General features: G+C 37.0%; 2 protein-coding genes across 5 annotated transcripts; one reads left to right on the plus strand and one right to left on the minus strand.

The window, feature by feature from the left end:
• Positions 1–864: 864 nt before the first annotated feature.
• Positions 865–12,115, minus strand: LOC133859424 (uncharacterized). Its single transcript, XM_062294823.1, has 12 exons — positions 11,691–12,115; positions 10,149–10,352; positions 9,071–9,216; positions 8,486–8,754; positions 7,854–7,951; positions 5,218–5,365; positions 4,700–5,139; positions 3,744–4,258; positions 3,601–3,661; positions 3,214–3,492; positions 2,084–2,345; positions 865–1,631 (listed from the first exon to the last, which is right to left on the minus strand). The coding sequence occupies exons 1-12, from the start codon at positions 12,060–12,062 to the stop codon at positions 1,291–1,293; spliced, it is 3,135 nt and encodes a 1,044-aa protein (XP_062150807.1). The 5' UTR covers positions 12,063–12,115; the 3' UTR covers positions 865–1,290.
• A 4,392-nt stretch (positions 12,116–16,507) lies between these two features.
• Positions 16,508–18,927, plus strand: LOC133861406 (uncharacterized). 4 transcript variants are annotated; one of them, XM_062297193.1, is made up of 3 exons: positions 16,508–16,559; positions 17,265–18,458; positions 18,598–18,923. In XM_062297193.1, the coding sequence occupies exons 2-3, from the start codon at positions 17,341–17,343 to the stop codon at positions 18,635–18,637; spliced, it is 1,158 nt and encodes a 385-aa protein (XP_062153177.1). In that variant the 5' UTR covers positions 16,508–16,559; positions 17,265–17,340; the 3' UTR covers positions 18,638–18,923. The 4 variants fall into 4 exon arrangements, with proteins under 4 accessions (XP_062153177.1, XP_062153178.1, XP_062153176.1 ...); XM_062297194.1 differs by having other exon boundaries at positions 16,535–16,559; positions 18,236–18,458; positions 18,598–18,927; XM_062297192.1 differs by lacking the exon at positions 16,508–16,559 and having other exon boundaries at positions 16,750–18,458; positions 18,598–18,664; positions 18,777–18,921.
• Positions 18,928–22,724: the final 3,797 nt, after the last annotated feature.

Consider the following 22,724-nt stretch of genomic DNA (forward strand, 5'->3'; position numbering starts at 1 on the left):
CACCGCCGGAAACTTCTACCCTTTCAACATTCTTCTACAACTTTTCTGCCACCTTTGCAGATTCTTTCCGGTATCGGTTTAGGACCGTATTATGACTTGACATTTGAGAACAAACTGTGATGTATAATTATTTTTAAGAAATGCTAGGGGTACCAAATTTTTTACCAAGAGATGGTACCAAAATTATGTAAAGCTTTTTTATTGATACTTGCAGCATTTTTCTTGATTAATTGTTTTTATCATCTCTTATGAATAAGCTCCATATCATTAAGTACCCATTTTTTGGTGAAAAATTTGATATCCCTAGCATTTCTCAATATTTTTGGGATAGAATGTTTCACCTCACTTGGAGATTTACATTCATATATACTTCTTGACGTTACAAAAAATCTTCATTTGCTACTCATCCATCTCTTCTCTTCGATTACCTTGCACAAACAGAAAGTTAGGTCTGTGTTTTCCTTACTGAAAAAGGTATGAAAGAACACTTCTGAAATGAGAAAATAGATTTCTGAAGGGAAAAAGGACCATACCATACAGTAAAACAATTTTGGAAGCAAGATGGAAAATGATTTTTCAATCCAAGAGAAATCCTCGCGTCCCCATGGACGTTTTCTAAGAAAATTCAAGTAACGAAACTTTGAACGGATCTTTATGGAGTTGGTATATCTAAACTATGCTGATAAATAGCAGTATTCTTGTCCAATCAACGACAATTATAAGATAAAAGGAAAAGAATAATCAAGTTGGAGCAACAAATTTAAATACATTGTCCTCTTGTTCTTGAACAATCTGCTCGTCAAGGCAATGATCTGTGTGGCCTAGTACAAAATCAAGGCAAATCACTCCTATCTATCTGTTAGATTTGAAAAAAGCGAGTCAGTTCTCATTACACAATCGAGGATTCGAGAAGAATCATAATTATGTCTTCAGGTTAAACAAAGACAATCAACGGACCTCCGAACTCCGAAGTGTCATTAGAATGTCGAAAGAATTACACCACCTGCTTCATTGCATCACAAACCCCCGCAGGAAAAAGAAAAAAAGATAATGTAAGAGCTAATGATAACTAGAAAATGTACAGCCCCAAAAGATCCAACCTTTTTTTTTTGTGTGTGGTTTTTCCCAAAAGTAGCATGCCCAACCCAACTCGAGAAACACACTTATCCTAGAGCTCTCATGCACCCTCTGTACAAAAGCGGCAGCCTAAATAAGCAATCATACAACAACAATACAACATATATTAGTGCTAAGGGAAATATCATGGCATTGGGAGAGGGTAATATCATCTCAACCCACACATTCAGAATACTGATCAGATTCTTCAGAATCTTCCTCAGATGTCACCTCGGACCCTTCTTCCTCTTCATCATCATTTTCATCAATCTTGATGGAGCTACTGGCAATCATCTTGGTCAGTGCTGCAGTTTTACTCGCCCTCTGCGACCGCATGCCTAGTGTGCTAGGAATGCTGGGAACAACTGAAGTGGGTGAAACTTCTTCGTCAGATGAGGCATCTTCAAGCTTCACCCGTCTCCTGGAACGGGGTGGTCTGGTTGAGCGTGGGACTGGTGTTTGTGGAATAGCAACAGAGCCAACACTGTCCAGATTAAACTCTAGATCTAACCTCCCTACGATTCATAAAGGAGGACAAAGAATCAGACAGATTTTAATCAGAAAAGCAAAACAAATAAGATAACCATATTGATTATGTTCCAAACATGCATTTGTCACTGACATTGCAGCCAACGTATTAAAACTTAAACTGCATATATTATCCAATAAGTGCCTTGGGTAACTTAAATTTACTTCCAACACTTCCATGGGTAGGCTTGCAATTATCATACTACAGCATTATATGAAGCACGTGGGAGTAAGATGATGATCATTGACAATGTAATCTATATCGACCAAGAAAAAGTAGGATGTTGTATCCAATAGGGTTTCTCATTCTTGTATTGTGTTACTGGAAACTTTTGGAACAATTTACCCGATCCAAAAGTTACCGATACCATATGCCGCACAACATCAATAAATAACTGTTGTTCCCTAGCACTTCTGCAGATAAAGTAATTTTTTTTACCCAAAATAAGATTAGCTTGATCTAGCAACAACTCCTGATCTGGTTGTCTATCTACTGCCTTAAGACGATCAGCCATCCGCTTCAGTTCCTTCACAAGATCCTTCTCTGCCGAGACAGATTCAGCTACATGATTTAGGAGCCTCCTCATTAACTTTATTGCCCCTTCTTCTGATAACCGAAAATGGAGCAAGACAAGTACTCTACATAGTGCCGAAACATATGCCTTCTCAGCAGCTGTCTTCTTCATATGGAAGCTTGCCACCTTAACAATCATTAAAAAAAAATTATAAGTCTAAGGCCTGCAAAATTCAATTGAAGTATTCTTCCCAAAGGACATCTGTACCTACGAATTTTACATATACACCAACTAATGTACTTACCGATCTCTAACAAAGCATGGGTCCACAGTTTTAACTCAGGAGAATCTTTTACTCTTTGATAGTTTAATTTTCTACTTCCCTCTTCTGTCAACAGCATTCTTCAATTACTTATCACTAAGAATTAAGATCAGATGTGATGCAGATGACAACCTATGTGATAACAGTGATATTCGTGCCGCTATTTTCTTGTACAAGCATCACTTAAAAAGATAAAGTGAAAATTTTACCCTTGATACTTACATTATATATCAAAGGTAAAGTTGTTTATTAGTGCACCACAAAGAAAGCGATTTAATTTAAATTGATGGAATAAAGAGGTAGAGGAAGCCTAAAATAACATAGACGGAAGTAGTTAAAGATATTTTGAATAGGGAGGCAACAAAGAGCACAATTTTGGATACTACAAAATGACAAAAAATACATGTGCCCCAATTAGTTGATGAGGATCCATAGAACCGGTCCTAAATGATAGTTTGATATATCCAGGTGTTACGCCTGTCAATTCATAGGACGCTTTTGAAAATGGCTTGTAGTTCAAGGAATTTAAGTAATTATTCTCTTTCTTTTCATATAAGTAATTATTTCGAGAAAACATCAAAGGCGACTGGCATTGTAGGGAGAACAAACTCTATTCATACACAACCCATCGGAAATCCTAAAAAGTATTCATAACTTATATTGTAAAAGGAGCTTCAGCAAGGTTAAGAACCAATCATATGGTAATTGAATCTAACAATTGTAAACAATTACCTCTACAGCAATGCGAATTGCAAGTCCCTCTTGGCCACACTCAAGTGGAGGTTCTAGAGAACCATCTTGTTCCTCTGGTAGTTCCCTTCTCCCATTTTCTTCCACTCTTGCAGTTTCCTTTTCATATAATGGAGCCTGCATCATCTGCAGCATAAAACGTGATGCTTGGATTGCACGCTTACGCATATTAGACACCATAAGTGTAGAACCCCCTGCATTGCCATTGATGCCTGGCCACATTGAACGTATGACAGGAATGAAAGACTTGGATAAACATTGCTGCATTTACAGAACCAAAATACTTAGGCCATGAGCATAAAACAAAATCCAGTCATAATTATCAGCAATACGTATATAAGACCTCATCTTGAAATTTGTGTTACTTGCCTTGTGAATAGCGGAGAGGGAAGGGTAATGCTCAAAGAACACAGATAAACACTGCTTAAACCTGGTCAAAAAGCCAAGGAGAACAAACTTATATGGCTAAACTGTATAAAGAAGATAAAAAGGATTGAAAGAAATTTGCCTACCTCTGCAGGTCTTTTGTTTCATTGCTGAAATACAAGTTAATGAGCTTAGCCAAGAGAGAGGGATGTAAAGAAGCTGGTATGCTGGGATAGTTCTCACTTTGAAGAAGAATCTTTGCAAATCCCTCCCCAAGAATAGCTTTTACGGACTCATATTCATCACTTGCTAAAGAGTTGTCCCAGTCATCTTTGTCAATTCCAGCATATAAGAGATCAAGCATTTGAACATTCGAACTTTCATCTATATCGGAAAAGTTTACAGGACTAAAAGCCTGCTTATTATCTTGGACTTTTGATGAGAAGTCCCCACCCAAGGCCCTGTCAACTTCCTGAGGGCCATGCCACATCCCAAGATCAAATAATGCCTTACAGGCCACTACACTAATTGGAGTGGGACCATTAACAAAAGAAATCCTCAATTGCTTTACTATTTCCTCACTTGGCTTCCTCTCTAACAAGCCAAAAAGCCCAAGACCCCTGACAGCTATCCTCTGCACATCCAAGTGAACATGTTTTGTCTGCAATCAAAGTCCTTACCAGTAGTTAATACCGTAGGGGGAAAAAAGCTTTGAGCTATGTTATATACACAATTTAAATGTGGGGAGCATCTGAATTTGACAGATGCATGGATATAGTAAAAGGTATGGAAAAAGTATTTCCTCATAGGGTGTCTTTATGTTGCATTGAGAAAAGGCAACATATTCTCACTTTTCCACAATGTACTATATAAGTATATATGTTCTTTATTTTCTTGAATTGCATGGATATTAAACACCATTTTAAGTAGATTTTCAATGATTTCCCATGGTTTGTAGATTAGACAAATCCTGTTCCTTATCACACACGTGTACTAGACACTCACACTCCTACCCAAATCCATTTAGCATGCATCATAACAATTTTAAAAAAGAGAAGCTAAGTAAAAAAAAAAAAAAAAAAACTGACAATAAATTCATTACCCCTGGAAGCAATAAAGATTTCAGTAGTTCAGCAGGTTCAATAGCCTGTCCTTGCAACAAATGGAATGGTTTTGCATTTTCCAAGAAAAGGCTTGTCACTGCAAGAGTGTGCATCCACTGCATAGCATCTGCTGTTCTCTCTCTGCAAGGCCTCGCAAGCTCTTCTACAACCCCAAGAATAATTTCCTCAAATTCACCATTAGCAGCATGGACTTTATTTGCCAGCCCAGACACTGAACCAGCCCATTCTTTGTCTCCACCAAGACTTATTCCATCTCCTATGACAACCATGTTCCCATCATCATCCACTTCGTGCTCAAGAGGCTTGTGCAGCAGTTCCTGCACAAATGCACTAGCAACCTTCCTGATTGTGGCATCAGAAAAATCAAGCATTGCACCAAGTAATAGTAGCTGTCGAGATGCAAAGCGATAATTTGGTCCTGCATATATTAGGTCAAATTAGGACACATAGTTGGATGTAACTGACCCTCATGTCAACCAAATGAACATACACCCACCAGCATCAATATGAGCTTTCACCAAATCTACATAATCAGATACTGTTGCAGGAAGAATTCTCTCTAGAAGGTCATTACTGTCTGAAGCTTCTGCTGCATAAACTGTTGCTTCAGTGCCCATGGTAGCAGCAGCATCAGAGCCTTTTGCCTGTTGAAGCACAGTTATTATTCTTATATTATCAGAATGAAGTATGGCAGATTTAGCTTATGCAACGTCAAGAATTGATTACAAAATTGTAACCCTGTGAGATGCAACACGCAACCCAAAAACCTTGATAATTAAAAGAGATACTTTATTTTTTATGAACTTTCAGTAGCACGATTAGTTACATTATTATTATAAAAATCCATTCCTGAAAATTACATTTCTTCCCAAAGAGAAAAGGACATTCCAACAAATGAGATAATATGAATTCTGGCAGTTGCAAGAGATTACTCAAAATGATTGAAACAGGTAGGTTGGCTACCATGCCTGAAAATTTAAACGCAAAATTTAGTAGAACAGATGATTCTGAATCCATCCTCTAAACATTAATTATTATCTGATAGAGCAACAGGAAAGGCGTGTTGTTGATTTTTTGAGTGGAACACTAATTTTGGGAATATCAAGGGCTATGACTACATGCAGTGAGACTTATGCTGCTTCCTTAGATTCGAATAATAGAGTCTAGGATTTGAACTGTGTTGAATTTAGTCATTAGTTTGAGAGTTATACATGTTTTCATGCACCAGTGGCAGAAAAAATCTATGTAGAAACTTATTTTGGAAACTACATTTACCTCCCTCTAACTATTATAATTTTTTCAATGTTCCCCCAATGTTTCAATTTTAGCAATGTCCACCCCAATCTACCATTGGGATTGCAACGTCCCACTTCTGGAGCTGAAAATGACAAAAATGTCCTTTAAAAAAATCAGAAAAAAGAAAGACACTTTAATGTTTTGGAGAGTATTTTTGTCATTTTGGGTTGCAAAAGGTGGACATAGAAATCCCAATGGTAGATTGGGGGGGATATTGCAAAAATTGAAACATTAGGGGGGGACATTGTAAAAAGAATGGCAGTTAAAGGCGGGTAAATATAGTTAACCCAAACTTATTTGTTACTGATTGAGTATTTCCATAACTATGCAAGGTCTCAAAGTTCTCACTAAGAGGGATGGAAGAAGAAAAAGTGATAAGACCCTTCAAAATATGTTTTATAGAATACATCCTTGCCTAATCTCTCTCTCTCTCTCTCTCTCTCTCTCTCTGTTACTTTTTCAATTACTTTTTCATGGATACTGTTCATAGAGACCCCCAAGTTCCCGCTTTCTCTTGCCTCTTTGCAGCCCAATTTCTTACCCTTTTGAAAAACCCTAAGCCCAAAAACGTCTCCTAAACCTTTAGCAATCAATAAAAGCATCAAAGCCAATCTTATAAACCTTACTTTGCTATCTAGAAAGGCCTGAAATCAGTTTTGCCCTAGTCAGCCTCCTTTGCGCTTAAGCCATAGCCTATTTAAAGCCAAATCAATGAGTTTTATCGAAGTTTACCTCTTCAAAAACTTTCCAAAAGTTAGCAAAGTGATTAGATACGACACCTAAGGAAAACAATGTTTTATGCCCAATTCACATGTTGTAAATAACAATAACAAGGTAGTAATCATACTGCCAGAACCAAAGAAAGTATTCCCCCAGTGGCAATGTCTTAAGCTGATATATAGGTCATTACAGTAGAGTGCCATACATAAATTCAAGATACTATTTTACCATTGTCAAGATATGGTTCAAATTTCAAAACTATCATTTCTCATGGTTCAAAGAGTCATAGCATGTCTTTCAGCTCCGCACAACCACTGAATCATATTTCTTTCTTTTACAGAATCAATTGTGGAAGATTTCTAAACCCTAAGAAATATTGAGTCATTAACCTTATAACTAGATTTCTAAGAAGTCAATGCATTGAAGGGGGAACTCTCTAAGATTAGATAGACTAGACATAACAATTATGAACAAAGGCTGTAACTTGAGCAATTTGAGACCTACCCAACCCAAGGTCAACCAAGATTCCAAGCAATATAAGGTTGAAAATTCTCAAGCTTGGATTGAACTGGGTTTGAGACTTCTCCTCTTGATCTCAACTAGGGTGTTGGTCAGTCCACCAACTCCAACCCAAACAGTGACATACATAATTTATTTAATTTTAGGTGTTTCCTACTATTTGAGTGGTGACTGAGGTTTTATTCTCTCAGCTTGAGCCAGGGTTAAACACAATCCATGTCCAACCCATCTGATTCCCAGCCTCAGCCACCCCCCCACCCCCTCTCAGCTTGAACTGGGTTTGAGACTTCTCCTCTTGATCTCAACTAGGGTGTTGGTCAGTCCACCAACTCCAACCCAAACAGTGACATACATAATTTATTTAATTTTAGGTGTTTCCTACTATTTGAGTGGTGACTAAGGTTTTATTCTCTCAGCTTGAGCCAGGGTTAAACACAATCCATGTCCAACCCATCTGATTCCCAGCCTCAGCCACCCCCCCACCCCCTCCAAAAAAAAAAAAAAAAACCCTTCTTTCTTGCCACAGAAAAGAGAGAGTGCATCAATAAAAGGATAAAGGTCTAATAAGTTTTTGAAAAATGAAACATAGAAACTCACTTGTGCTTCAGTCTCCAAGTGCCTGCATACAGTTTTCCAATAAAGAGCAACCTCTGCTTCCATTAGCTGGATGCTTGGGATGCAATCCACCGAGTCACCTAAAATCATTAAGGAAAAGCTTAAGGATGCTGTAAATTACAAGCCGACTCCTAATTCTCTGAAATTATGAGTCATGAAACAGGTGAACATTTCAGCTTATATATATCAGTGTGTTTTGGGAGCCATAGGAGACCACCACGGCAGATTTACATAAGCCGATATGTTCTATAAATTACATAAAACTATAAAGTATAAATTTCAATTGCTCTACCCCTGTTCCTAGACCATACATCTCAGTTAAATGTATATAAAAAATGCATCTTATGTTCTATCTTTCTACCCACTCAAGGGTCATGACCAACAAGGACATTTTCGTCATGTACAGCTCCCCAAGCCTCGAATTCTATTTTTAGATAGATGCCGATTAAATCCTTAAGATTGTTGTAGCAGGAAAGATATATGCTAGTTTAACCAATCTCATGTCAAGACCCACAACTCCTCCACCCACCCCACCTGGCATGTTAAATTAACCCATCTTTTATAGTAATATGCTTCCGACTAGTTAAGTAGAAATACTACAAAGCTCAACCAACCTTCCAGTCCGTCAACTTTTGACGATACATATTGCCGAATACTTTCACCATCATTTAGATTCACTAACCCAGCTTTTAGTAAAGCCCCCATCACAGCATTCCCAACCAATTCATAGGTTTCAACATCAAGATACTTGAGAAGCTCTACAGGATCTCCATTGCAGCACTTAATAAGCCACTCATCTTTCACTAACTTAATACACTCCTTTGAGACAGCTGGAGAACGATCAGCTAGTCCTCTCTGAAGAATTATTGTTCTGAGCTTGATGCTACAAAATAAAACAAATAAATTTGAAAAAGAAAATATTTAAAAATTCATAAAAAGATTAGGATACGTAAGCAGTATGCTAGCCGACAGGAAAAGGTAAGCCAGGGCAACACTCAAAACTCCACATTAACTAGGAATTAAAGTATGTAATTGCTATTGTTAGTGAACTCAAACACTATAAATGACTTTAGTAGAATTGAAACACAGAATTTATACTGAAGCAAGTATATCAATCATCGATACAAGAGTTCATTGATTTACCATGAGGTTAAAGAGAAGGGGAGAAAAGTACATAATAGTTTTGACACCACATTTACCTTAGGCTTTGAAGAGGAAATTTATTAGCAAGAACGCAGTATGCTGTCTTGCGCACTGACTCGCTCACATCCACAGTGCAATCAACAATTACTTGCGCCGTTACATTGGAAGGAGGCAATGATAGCACTATTGTCTTGCGAACCTCCTGCAGACATGCCATAGTCTAGTAGATATAGAAAGCACTACAATATTTCATGTAATAAAACGTATAGACCAATGTTTTGTTCATGGTCCTCATAGTAAAAGAACTTTCACTAATTTGGCAATAGCATGATAGCTGCCACTGGAAAAGAGCAAGTTCAAGAAAAAAAAAATGTAGCATTAAATGCATCCCATCCACTTGTCCTGCACTAGCATACCAACATTACCCTTACTTTTTGTTTAAAAGAGTAGAAGTACCTTACATGACATGTAATTACATCAAGAGAAAGGGTATTCTTGTGAAATTAAACAAAAATAAGTCATGACTTTGATCAAAGGTAAATATTTCGGGACATCTTAAAAGAGGAACATGGACTGTTATTATGGGACGAAGGGAGTACTTAAATAGCCGCGGGGAAAACAATTAGAAACAACACAATCAGAAGACTTGTGAAAATATTTATTAAGTTCACTCAAAACTTCATTGTATCCAGATAGTAAAACCCAAATGTTTTACTCTATGCCACATACAAAGGTGATTTTTGTTAAAGATCGCAGTGCCCATAAATTAGGAAAAGGTACACAGTTGTCTACCTGGGTTTCTGAGTTAAAGTACCAACAAAGGCTCTTCTAACTTAGCATATATATATGGAAAACCATAAAATATTTGAAGAACATTATGAACTACTTCAGTTCTTGCAGTCTATAAATAAACTACTTATGATACTTCCCTCTGTGCAAATTTTTGAAGTAAATAAATTTGGATCAAGTGTTGATAAAGAAAATGCCAGATACAGGCATGGACACTGGTATCAAGTGAGCATAAAAAGGAAAAGTATAGATAATCTCTGAAAGAAACACAGCAAAAAAGAACCAAATTTTCAATTAAGTCATTACCAACAAAAATATATTCATTGAACCAGTCAAGAAACTCACCGCATTCTGTTCTAGGGGAAGCACCTCAAGAAATAAATCTAGGATATCACTGTTCTCACCATCATTTGCAAAGCGTGATAGAGCCCTGACTGCAAATGTACGGATTACAGGGACCTTGTCCCTTACTCGCAGGATCATGCATTCTATCACCTCATCCCAGATTTCATTGCTCACTTCCACATCATCTGGCAACCGCATGATGATCTACAATTGCAGGAATTTCATATGAAAAGACAAAAATAAGTTCCCAAGAATTTTTCTATGGAAACTCTGGTAAGAAGTAATATTCCAACTAGCCAAAATGATCTTTCATGACAACATACTCAAATGAAGTGCAACATCTAAACTAGTTGAATCTTATGTTATTAGACAAACTAACACTAGTTTCACTTTCTCAAAAGTAGGACTTCAAACAGAGACCAGCATTTGCAAGCCCAAGTATGGGGGAAATATTATTAGAAGTCTACTCTAAGTGCAAATCCAGTTGAACAATTAAAACACGGTTCAGAAGCTTTCTGAAAACATTTTCTATCAGAAAAAACATCATCCAAATGCTAAAAGGCAAGCGTCCAAGAGCCCGACTGCTCTAGGCAAAAGCAATACTATTAAAATACCCTCTATTTTAACATTACCACTAAACAATTTTTTTTAAATGACTGATGCATCCAAGGCTTTACCCTGACTAAATCGCCAAGACACCGTGCAAAGTGTCCCCTCCACACGGGTCGGGTAAAGCTCGGGCTTTCGCTCGTGAGCGTAGCCCTAAGGAATTGTTTGTTCTCAAGGGAGTCGAACCTTAGAACTAATGCTTCATGAGGCACCAGAACTTGACTAACCACTCAATCCAACCCTTTGGGTTGTGTTACCACTAAGTTACGCGTTGCTAAAACTACAAGAACCATAAGACTCGAATTTCATCTCCCATACCACTCCTCAACTCTGATCAAGCAAACAAAGGGTAATATTGCAGACTCTACTAACTGTGCAACTGAATGAACAAGTAGACAAAGATCATAGTCCTTTGGCGGGATAGTAATGTAGCTTTGAAACTTATATGAACAACATTTAATATCCTCTCTAGTCCTCTCCCTCCAAACTCCCAAACGTAGTGAAAAATCAAAATTCCCTTCCAAGTTACCAGTTCAAATTAGTCACCCACATTTTTAATTCCCACCTATCCAAATCCACAAAAACAACTCCGCAGCAAAAGAAATACGGTTGGGTTCAGCAGAATCCAACTATTCCATCTAAAATTTAAAATTTATTTTATACGCCTATTTCTTCAGGTTTTTTCCTCAGCGACAAAACAGGTAGAAACTGTCAAAAACCTGAACTAGTAGAAAAACCAAATTTCACCCCTGAAGTTTTCTCTGTTTTCTAAATTTAATTTTATTTACCCTCAATTTTCTAAGAAACCATCCAGCTCATCTTTTCAAGACAGCTTCATTCAACTGGGTTAAATTAAATACCAAATCATCCAAATTCCTCATATTTTTCCTACACATTAACAGCAACTAAACACCGCGAAAAACCACACCGTACCTCCGAAACAATCTGGCACGCTCGAAACCTCGCGGTCCTGTTGGCCGCCGCGGCAGCGACCAGAAGGAACCTGAGGAACTCCTCCAGGAAAACGTCGCAATCGGAGGCATGGTCGGAGTCTCGGGCACCGGCGAAGACGGAGACGAATCGGACCACGCGCTCAGTGGAGGTAACGCGCCGCTGAAAGCCGAAGAGGGGGATTAGGGTTTTGGAGAAGGCGGAGAAGAATCGGGCCGGGCACGACGATCTGGATCGGACGTCCGAGAGTTCCTTGAGTTTCCTGTTGTGCGTAGCGTAGGAGGTCCGCGTCTCGTCCAGGATTTTCGCTATTCTCTGCTTCAATTGCCTCTCTTCCTCTGTCTCATCCACCATTTCTCTCTCTGTCTCTCTCTCTCTCACACGCACACACACAAATTGGATCTAATGTTCTGATTAACGTTTTTTGAATTCGAGCGGGAGTTGAAGGAGTTGAAACGACAAATCATGGGCCGGGCCTTGCACTTTTTTGGCGGGCTCATATGCATATTTTATGAATTCAATGTAGGGCATGGCATGGTTTTTTGAAGAACTATCAATTAAAAGTAGAGCCCAATCATTATTTATTTAAGTTTGATTCGTTCAAGGTGAGTGGGGAATAGTTATTTGCACTGAAATCGAGTAGTTCGATTGGTTTTTTCTTCTCTTTTTTTGGTTTGGATGCTTGCTAATCTTATTTTGGGTAAAAAAAAAATTACTTTCTCTGCAGAATTGCTAGGGAACAGCAGTTCTTTTTTGATGTGGTGCGGCATATGGTATCGGTAACTTTTGGATCGGGTAAATTGTTCCAAAAGTTTCCAGTAGCACAATACAAGCGAGTAAAACTGCAGCATTGACCAAAATGACTGCCAGTAGATCTATACTTAATTTTATTTAGGTCCTATTAATTACTGTGACAGTTAGTATTTGATTTAATTTTCAAGAGTCAAGGGTGTTTTTGTAATTCAATAAATAGACATTGTTTTAAATTATTTTAGGCAATTCAATAAATAAGTGTTGCACTAAATTATGTTAGGTAAATCAATAAATAGGTGTAAAACCTGTGAGTTTATTTAAGTGTGATTTATACTTAATAAAGGTAGACTCCTTTTTCTTCTCTCTTTATCTCTTCTCCCCTTTCCTTGGGCCTTGTGAGCAGGGGCCTTGGAAGACTATGGAATATAATAATGGAAAGACATGGCATTTGTTTATAAAAAAATAATTATTTATGCATGAGTCCCACCCATGTTGACCTATAGGTGGGACCCTCGCGTAAGGCCTATATCCATTTTGAAAAACAATTGAAATTAGGAACTTTTTCCGGTTTGAAACCGGGTTTTGAAAAATATTCGAAACAGACTATTAATTTTGCAAGTCTTAACCATGTTCCACTGACTGCCAGTCTTGTACAGTCCATTTTCACGAATGTTTAATAACCCCCCTCCCCATAAGAGAGGGGGATGGAGGGGGTTATTAAACGGGGCCTTAATCGAACCAAGTTAATCGAGTGGGGGCAGTCATGTCATTTAACCACAACCAAATGAACCAATCATATTCGTCCGAATTGTCCCACCCTCAGCACAGATAAAATTCAAAACCCTGCCAAAACCTCTTATAAACCTATCACTCACCAAACGTTGGGCTGTTGGCCTCTCTCCCCTCTCTCTCTTTGTTCTTCTCGCTGGATAATCTCTTGATGGAATTTCTGACGGATTTCACCGGCAAATCTCTATCTCAAGCCTGCCGGCCGGCCGGAGAGAGAAAAAGAAAGAGGGAAGATAGTCTTTTTTTTCCGTTGATGCTGCACAAAGAGAGAGAGAGAGAGAGAGAGAGAGAGAGAGAGAGAGAGAGACATTTTGGATTCCAAAGAAAGAAAGAAAAATAATAATAAAAAAAAATAAAAGGCATGTTTGGTAAGTAATTGGGTTGGAGAATATTTGTTAATGTTTTATAGAAAAGTTAAAAAAAATTTGTTTTGTAGTGAATTTTTTTATTTGAATAATAATACAAAATATGATGTGATATGAAAAAGGTAAAAAAGTTATAATGTTTTTTATTTGATATTTTTGAAAAAAGTGAAAAGAAATAGAGGGAGAATGAAAGTAGTTTGCCAAACTAGCCCAAAAATTGCAAGGGATGGCAGCGAAATGGTGGTGTATATGATAACATTTCTCAATCTATAATGACCGTGAATCACACAAATGTATCATTATATCCAGGAGCGAAGCTACCCCTGGCCTTGGGGGGGCCTGGGCCAAGAGTTTCCCAAAAAAAAAAAAAAAAGTTCTTAAAAAATAAATAAATAAATAAAATTTTACCCCTAATTTTTTTTTTTATTATTCCCCCCCCTTCTCAAATCATTTTTTTTCAATTTGGCCCCCCCAAATCCTAAATCCTAGCTCCGCCCCTGATTATATCATATCTTTTGAATCAATATGCCGAATTTATGTATTGTGAGCCTCCTTGGATGCCGCGGCTTCCTAAAATTATGAGTTATTTTGATAATAGTTTCGTCGGTTTGGTAAGTTTCTATAATTTCTAATTTTTCTTATTATTTTTTGTTTTAATGTAAATGTGTAACTGGTGTTTAATTTATGTAGATTTTATTTTGAGTTGATGACTTTTCAACTACATGGTTGAGGAATTGGAGAGTTTTTGAGATTGATAATGGAAAATATGTAGTTGATATTAGTGAGAAAATAAAATAAAATATTTAGAGAGATCGCTCTCTAAATTAAAAGCTACCATCGAGCCGGTGTTTACTGTGGAGATGTGTGCAACACTGTAGAGATGGACCGCTACAACCTTAGAGTATGTTTTTCATTTTTACTTGCAAAAGACCACTGATGCCGAGAAGGTGTAAGGTACGATACCCTTCATTTTAGGTATTTGGTGACCATTACCATGAGATACTTGAATGTCAATGCCGTTTTACCTTTTGATTTTATGCTATTTTTTTTTTTAATATATATACATCATCTCTTGATTCACCTAAAATATAGATGGTCATGGACTATAGTTTAATTCAATTATTTCATCTACTATTTTACGACCACAGACAAAACAAACTCTATTCATATTGTTATAGAATATTAAAACCAAGACCAACAATTTTTTGAATATGAACTGAATTTGTCAAATGTTGATTGTGGGCAACTTGGATGGGCTCATAAGCTCAGTATTGCACCCGTCAAGATCTAGTTTTTTCATTGGTCAAATGTTGCACCCGTCAAATGTTCAAGATCTAGTGTTTTACCATGAATGAATGTAAATGCCATAAACCTTAAAGCAATAAAAGCTTAGCTACTAATATTTATGTTGTTACGATCCCATTAGTCAGGGGATATTGTTATGAGAAATGTTGGTGGGAATTCTGCATTAGTCAGGAGGTATTGTTATAATACAAGTTATTTTGTCTATTGTGGAATCGTTTAATGGGCTTATTTGGTAAAGACATGTACAGAACAGAGTAGTAGGTTGCTAATTTTAGAATTAGTAAAAAGTGATGATGTGATATAAAAATGTAAAAAAGTTTTGTTTTGTAGTGAATTTTTTTATTTGAATAGTAATAAAAAATTATTGATGTGATATAAAAAGTGAAAAAAGTAAGAATGTTTTGATATTGATTGGTAGTTGGAAATATGAAAAAGTAAAAAAAAAAAAAAAGAAAGTATATGAACAGTACACGCATTACTGTGTACTGTTCTGTAACTTAACAAACAAGGCCAATATTGCGGGAGATAAATGTATATACAGAACTAAATGAATTGAGCTTATTGAGCCCATCCAAGTAGCCCATAATCAACATTTGACAAACTCAGTTCATTTTCAAAAAATTGTTGGTCTTGGTTTTGATATTCTATAACAATATGAATAAAGTTTGTTCTGTCGGTTGAATCATAAAATAGTGGATGAAATAATTGAAATAGACTACGGTCCATGACCATTTGTATATTAGGCGAATTAAGAGATAATGTATAGATATTAGAAAAAAAAATTACCTAAAATCAAAAGGTAAAACGATATTGGCATTCAAGTCTCTCATGGTAATGGCCACCAAATACTTAAAATGAAGGGTGTCGCACCTTACTCATTATCGGAATCGGTGGTATTTTGCATGTAAAAATAGAAAACATATTCTAAGGTTGTAGGGGTCAATCTGTACAGTATTGCACACATCTCCACAGTAAATACCAGCTCGGTGGAAGCTTTGAATTTGGAGAGCGATCTCTCTAAATATTTTATTCATTTATTCGCTAAAACCATCTACGTCTTTCCCATTATTAATCTAAAAAACTCTTCAGTTTCACCAACCATATGGTTGAGTTGAAAAGTCATAAACTCATAAAAACACTACAGAAATTAAACACTAGTTACATATTTACATTAAAACAAAAAATAATAAGAAAAAAAAAAATTATGGAAACTTACCAAACTGATGAACGTATTATCAAAATAACTTTTAATTCTAGGAAGCCCCGGCATCTGGGGAAGCTCCCAATTCATAAATTCGGCACATTGAGTTAGGAGATCTGGTATAATGGGTACATTTGTGTGATTCACGACCATTTTGGATTAAAGGGAGAATGGAGTATGTAGAAGATGCTAAGAAGTTGCAACAGAGATAGAGAGAGGACTGGCGAGTGATCAGTGAGGTTTATAAGAGGTTTTGGCAGGGTTTTGATTTTATCTGTGTTGAGGGTTGAAGGAATATGATTGGTTGTGATTAAATGACATGTCTGCCCCCACTTGATTACATATTAAAGTAGTGATTTAAATATCTGTCCTGGAGCTTTCTAGTGCTTATCCTCTGCCCTCTTCCAGAAATCTCCTCTTCATCAATGTCTCTTTCAGGTACTCTCTTTCTCTCATTAGATTTTGCTAGAAAATTGTTTTTTTTTTCTTTCCCTGTTTGGATGATAGTAATTGGTCTTTGTGTTATTTTATCTGCGTAGGATGAGAAGGTCTATAGCAGTTTCTACTTAATCACTCAGATGATAACTTTTATGATGTCTTTGAATATATGAAGGCAAAAAGCCCAAAAAGAACCAACCAACATTAGTTCTATGTGAACCCTTTGTTTTGTTTATGTGCGTCAATTCTAAGTGAACACCTCCTCATTAAGAAGGCAAAATACCCAAAAAGAACCCACCAACACTAATTCTGCCATTTCTAAGATACCAAAGAATTGGCTATATCATATATGCGAGAATGACAAACATCACACAGTGAGTGACAACCTGTTGATAACTCGGTAGTGCCGTGAAAGATAGCCTTACCATACTAGATGTAAATGGAAATTGTGGTTTTGCATTCAGTGAGTTTGGGTTAACTGAGTTCAATTTCTATGAAAAAATACGAGTAGTAGGCCTTGCAATATAGCCCTACCCTTTGTTCTATAAATTTGGTGACAGAATGAGGGCGAGGCTATTATGGCAGTTCAAGAAATTCCAAGAAAAAATTATTTAATTCCAAGATTTAGAAATTTAGGTTCATTTGTAAGCCTTGCTTCCCAAATGCCATGGCTTGTGTTATGATCTATTCTCTACTCTAATTCAGGTAATAACAGAGATGAAGAGATTACCTACAAATCTTAGCGTTCCTTAATTTCCTTCATCACAAATACTCCAGCTCCATGGACGGACACCTCGTCGTTGGGGAAGACTATGTATCCCAACGTAAATATCTTTGTCGTCCTAATTTGTTATGTCCTTGTTCTTACAACTTCGTCTTCTGTGTGCCTGTGGAAGACTATGGAAAAAACGTCGTCCCCGGTGAGATTAGAGATCAAAGGAAGTATACGAAGTGGTTTACCATCAGTATTCATGCGGACGGTCCTGGCGAGTTATACACTAGGGAAAAACCGCTCACTTCGTTTTGGGACGGCAAACTTTACGACGTCAGGGGCTTTGCAGCCCTAGGCTCCCACGTCTACGATTTTAGTGGGCCGACGTTCCCTAACTCATTAGACGTTACCCACCATGGCGGTTGCAGCCTCGACCCTGTTTGTCCGATGATTTGTCCCAGATCCCGCTTGCGCAATTTGGTTATAGACGGAAAGATTTATGTTTTTTCTGGTCACCGAGAACATTATTTATCGAAAGAAGATATTCCGCCTTACGCCGGATGGGGTGAGGTTTTTGATCCTGAAAATGGACAATGGGAAGCCTTACCTGATCCTCCATATGTTTCGAGTTTTACAATCATGTATGCAGCGCTTGAGAATCCAAACAGGATTCTGGTGGGTTTCCATGTTCCGGATACACACTATTGTGCAATGCTTTATACATATAATGTACAAAATCGATCTTGGAAAATTCTTTCACCTGAGCCCAAGCTGCTCCCCTCTAAGTATTCTGTAATGTCTCGTCAAAGGACGGTAACCGTACATAATACTTTATATTGGGTCTCTCGCATATATGAGAAGATATTCTTGATTGCCTATGATTTAGACTTGGATATGTGGTTTGAAGAGAGTCTTATGGGTCTCGGACTTTTCGGGCACACATCTCCTTTTCTTTTCCATTTAGAGGAGCAGAGATTCTGCCTCTTCCAAACTTCAACGTCTGATGATTATGATGATGATGATGATGATGATAATGATTATGAAGATCTTCCATCGGATGCTGATCTTCACTGCGTTGCATTTGATATTTCTCATATGCCCGGGGAGAAGAGATTGGGCATATCGCTTGCCTGGGAACAAAAATATAAGGTGGACTGCTCCTATGTGATAACTGATTGCCTTTTACTGTAAGTTTCTTGTTTTCCCATTTGATTGGAAATATTGAAAATCTGGCGAGTCTCTTGGGAAAGAGATATATGTGTCAGAATTGTGTGTATTACCATGGGTTAATGTCTTGTGAAAGGCTAATAGGTGTTAAACTTGCAGGCCTGAAATCGAGCAAGAGGAACTGCTAGAAGCAAATTAAGGCTTAATAGATTATAGTCTATATTAGGTACTCTCTATTTGTTGCATGTTCTTATGCATTCACTTTTGACTTTACTGAGTAGATCATTACATTGTCCAATGCCCTAAAGGAATGTGTTTTCTTCTTTCTTCTGTGTTAGAACCGTTCTAGAGATGACTTTGATTTGAAGAGGATCGTAAAAGGCAAAAGCATGCATGCTCAAAAAAAAATACTGATACATTGTGTGGAGTATTTATTGTAGATCTATTTCTTGAGGCTCCCTTTTGAATTGTTCCATATGGAAATGATTATCTACCTCCGAATAAATAATTACTTGTTTGCAATCTCTGCATCAACAAACTTGCAGAGCGTGAGTTTGTCTAAGAATGTGGTCGCTTTTGCAAAGCCCTTGTCATTTTTAAACTATTAATTAACATATCATTCTTTCTCTAGTTGCCTCATTATGGTGTTAAATGTTTGAAGGCGTTGCATCAAAAAGACTTACTAGCTTGTATGCCGAACAAGCTTGATTTGTAAATTTTGCAGAAATGTTTGTGTCTCGGCAAGATCCTTATAATATGTAAGAAATGTGTGTGGACATAAAATTTAGCAAAATCTTTGGAATCTACAAGATACTAATAGGCTACCATTTATCAGTATGTTAACCTATGACACTTCAAATTTAGTTCTCCAGCATGATGTGCCTCTAATAGGACCTATGGTGCTGCCATTATTTTTTGTCCTTAACCATGCATTAGGAAGAGAGCCTATTTGATGTGCCCATAAGAATGATTGATACTGTTGTTAATCTGGATCGGACGGCCGAGAGCTCCTTGAGTTTCTAGCGTCGGAGGTCCGCGTCTCGTTCAGGATTTTCGCTATTCTGCTTCAATTGCCTTTCTTCCTGTCTCCTCCACGGTTCCACCATTTCTCTCTCTCTCACACACAAATTGGATCTAATGATCTGATCAATGTTTTTTGAATTCGAGCGGGAGTTGAAGGAGGCCAAACGACAAAGCATGGGCCGGGCCTTACACTATTTTGGCGGGCTCTGATGCTTATTTTATCAATTCAATGTGGGGCAGGGCATGGTTTTTCGAAGAACTAAAAGTTAAGCCCAATCATTATTTATTTAAGTTTGCTTCGTTCAAGGTGAGTGGTGAATAGTATTCGGTTTGCACTGAAATCGTGTAGCCTGATTACCAATGACAAATTGTTGGTTTTTGTATTAGATGAAATCATGGATTATACATATTTTTTAAAAAATATATTATTATATAATTTATATTGAACAAAAAATGAGTTCAATTTTTTTTTTTTAAAAAAAAAAAAAAATAGTAACCCAGGTACTTCCCTAATTATAATAAACATTCCTTTTTTATATATATAATTTTATAGTAACCCAAATAATAATAATCAGCTATTTACCTAATTATTATTATTTTTATTATTATTATTATTATTATTTTATACAGACACGATCGAAATTACAAACATTGCCAAGCAATGGTATACAATACTAGTACTATCTATCTATAGCAACAGAAATACTACGATCAGGATTGAGAACAACACTGACAAGCTGAGTAGTAGGGGAAGATACGTTTGTTGATGGAGTGGGAATGCTGCTTGACATAAATCGAGCTGCGACCCAATGTGCCACATAATTGACACCGAAATTTGCACTTCTATTGACTTTCCAAGCTGACCAAGAAAAACCAGAAGGAAACATGTTTAGCGTTTGTTGGATGATGTCAGTGATACGCCAATCCTGAACAATTGTTGGCTGTTGGAGAGCAAGGATAACTACCTGGGAATCACCTTCAATGACAAATCGGTCAAGGTGAAGAGATGAAGCTAGTGAACTTTTTGATTGAAAATGATGCACACTCGTACGCCTTTAATAATAATAATAATTGGGGTTGCCTAACATAAATGGGCTGACGTGGACATAGGGACTTCTTTGTTAGCGTGCACGTGCAGGGCCTTTCCTCCAACCAAATTCCACATGTTTGCTTCCTACCTAGTTTTTTTTTTTTTTTTTTATCAAGCTTCCTACCTAGTTGGTTGCTTGTAAATGGTGCAAATCCTATGTGGCGCTTTAATAGTTTGGAACATTGGGTTGGTAGGAAAGCCCCTCTCCCATCATCTTATATTCTTATTTATAAATGCACCCAATTTCAATTGTAGTACGTGTGGTTGAAATTAAAAAGAATGTGTTATGGGCCCAAACAGAAGGTATTCGGATTCACCTTCCTGTAAATGAATTTAAATTTTGGTTCAACAAAATATGAAATCAAAATTAAACGGAAACATTAGTCAAACTAAAGCTAAAAGAATAATAGGGATTTTGTAATACAAGTGCTTAATTGAGAAAGTATTTTGAGAAAACAAGAATAATATAGAGAATATGGTAGCATTCTACGTGGTAGGCACCTTTGAAGTTGGCTTCCTATTAGACTCGCATCCTTGTCCTTGGCAATTGGTAGAGACTTGCATGCAACTAAGTTTGCAGGCATAATTTTGGAAATTAATTTCCACGTATTGCTTTCGTCTCTCAACACAAACCTACTAGATATCGATGAAAAGAGATAAAAGGAGCATTTTTTATGACAAAAAGATATGAGATTAGGAGCATCACAGTAACTTTGTTCGGGTTGATCGACCTATATAATCTTATACTTATGCTTTGATACAATTCAAATTCGACACGGTTAGAGTTGTGAAATCTGATCCGTTTAATTAAATAGATCAGATTATGGTTGACTTATATAGTCTTATACTTATATTTTGAGAGGACCGAACTCTCGTAAACCTTAAATTCATAGTAACTTTGTTCCAAAGATGGCTGCAAGCTAGCTTGAAAAGGAAAATAGGTGATGGTCCTAGAGCCTAGATATATAGTTGGGAACATTTTGAGTAGAATATGTCCGATTAGAATACATGCAGAGAAGAGAAGTCCTTGTAAACTGCCCAATGAATCCTCTGGTAAGTTGTAACCATCATTTAGTATTGTGGATAAGACACATAAAGCCTGCCAACTCCGCACCAGATTCCTCTCCATAGGCCAACAGAGAGACAACTGGGATAGCCAAATATATAATTGGCTTATCCACATGAATCCAATCAAATGTGCATTTTCCTCCACCATCAACTGCGTCCATATATAAGCAAATGCCCTTTGCCTAGTTGTGCTGCTACTGTCCAAAACACGATCAATATGTCAGCTTTGTCATCAACAAGGCTGAGGCCACAAATGCAATCCTTTAGCTAAGACCACAGTGTGATTCTTTTGTGCTGGGTGAAACAGTAACATGGCTTGCAGGTTACGATTTGGAATGTAGTAAAATGCTTTGATTCATTCAACACTTTTGTTTAATGATATTAATAATTTGTCACTCAAAAGTTGCAGAAACTTGATATACAAAAGAGAGAGAAAAAAAAAGGAAAAAGTTGCAGGCCAGTGAGATGGGCCTTTTTACCTTGGTTTTTATGCAGAAATCCAAGAATTATGTTGACCCTGCAAAAACTTATCAATAACAGAGGAAGGTTCTACAGTAGATAACCAAGTGGTGTCGTATTGGCTGATATTTCACTCAAGACAATGACAGGGGGATTCCAGACCCCAAGCCAAACATTTGAAAGGTATTCTTGACTGACTATTTGGTGCCTTAGAAGTCAATAACGCCAAACTAGATTTATCATTCCAACAAAACGAGTGGTAAAGGATGCAATTCAACAATTCAAGTGAAACCCACGTGGTCCCTCTCAACTTCTTGTTTGTGTGATAGCCAGAGATATGGATTTTTTAAATTGAACGGTTCATGAGAACTGAATGCAGATTTTTTTTTTTTTTGTTTTTTCAAGAGTTGGATACAACATGTCAGGACATTCGTGTATTTCAAATGCTTAATTTCATGGGATTTTTTTTTTTTTTTTTCTTGTGTAAACATAACGGATTATGTTATTGTATAGTCGTATGACAATATACTTTTTAAGACAATTTTTTGCTTCTTTTTCTTTTTCTTTTTTACTAATAAAATGCTTAAAACTACTTTTACTTTTATGTCATATCATAACTCAAAAGCAAAATCGCCCTCTCAAAATT

This window comes from Alnus glutinosa, chromosome 2 (assembly GCF_958979055.1).
Source record: "Alnus glutinosa chromosome 2, dhAlnGlut1.1, whole genome shotgun sequence".
Classification (NCBI taxonomy): Eukaryota; Viridiplantae; Streptophyta; class Magnoliopsida; order Fagales; family Betulaceae; genus Alnus; species Alnus glutinosa.

Bases quoted from the DNA above. Each gene is read 5' to 3' on its own strand.
- LOC133859424 (XM_062294823.1), bottom strand. From the start codon at position 12,062: ATGGTGGATGAGACAGAGGAAGAGAGGCAATTGAAGCAGAGAATAGCG. The intron at 5,366-7,853 runs GTGAGTTTCTAT...GTGCTTCAACAG, and splicing joins ACTTGGAGACTGAAGCACAA to GCAAAAGGCTCTGATGCTGC. The intron at 4,259-4,699 runs GTAATGAATTTA...CTTTGATTGCAG, and splicing joins AATCTTTATTGCTTCCAGGG to ACAAAACATGTTCACTTGGA.
- LOC133861406 (XM_062297193.1), top strand. From the start codon at position 17,341: ATGGACGGACACCTCGTCGTTGGGGAAGACTATGTATCCCAACGTAAA. The intron at 18,459-18,597 runs GTAAGTTTCTTG...TTAAACTTGCAG, and splicing joins ATAACTGATTGCCTTTTACT to GCCTGAAATCGAGCAAGAGG.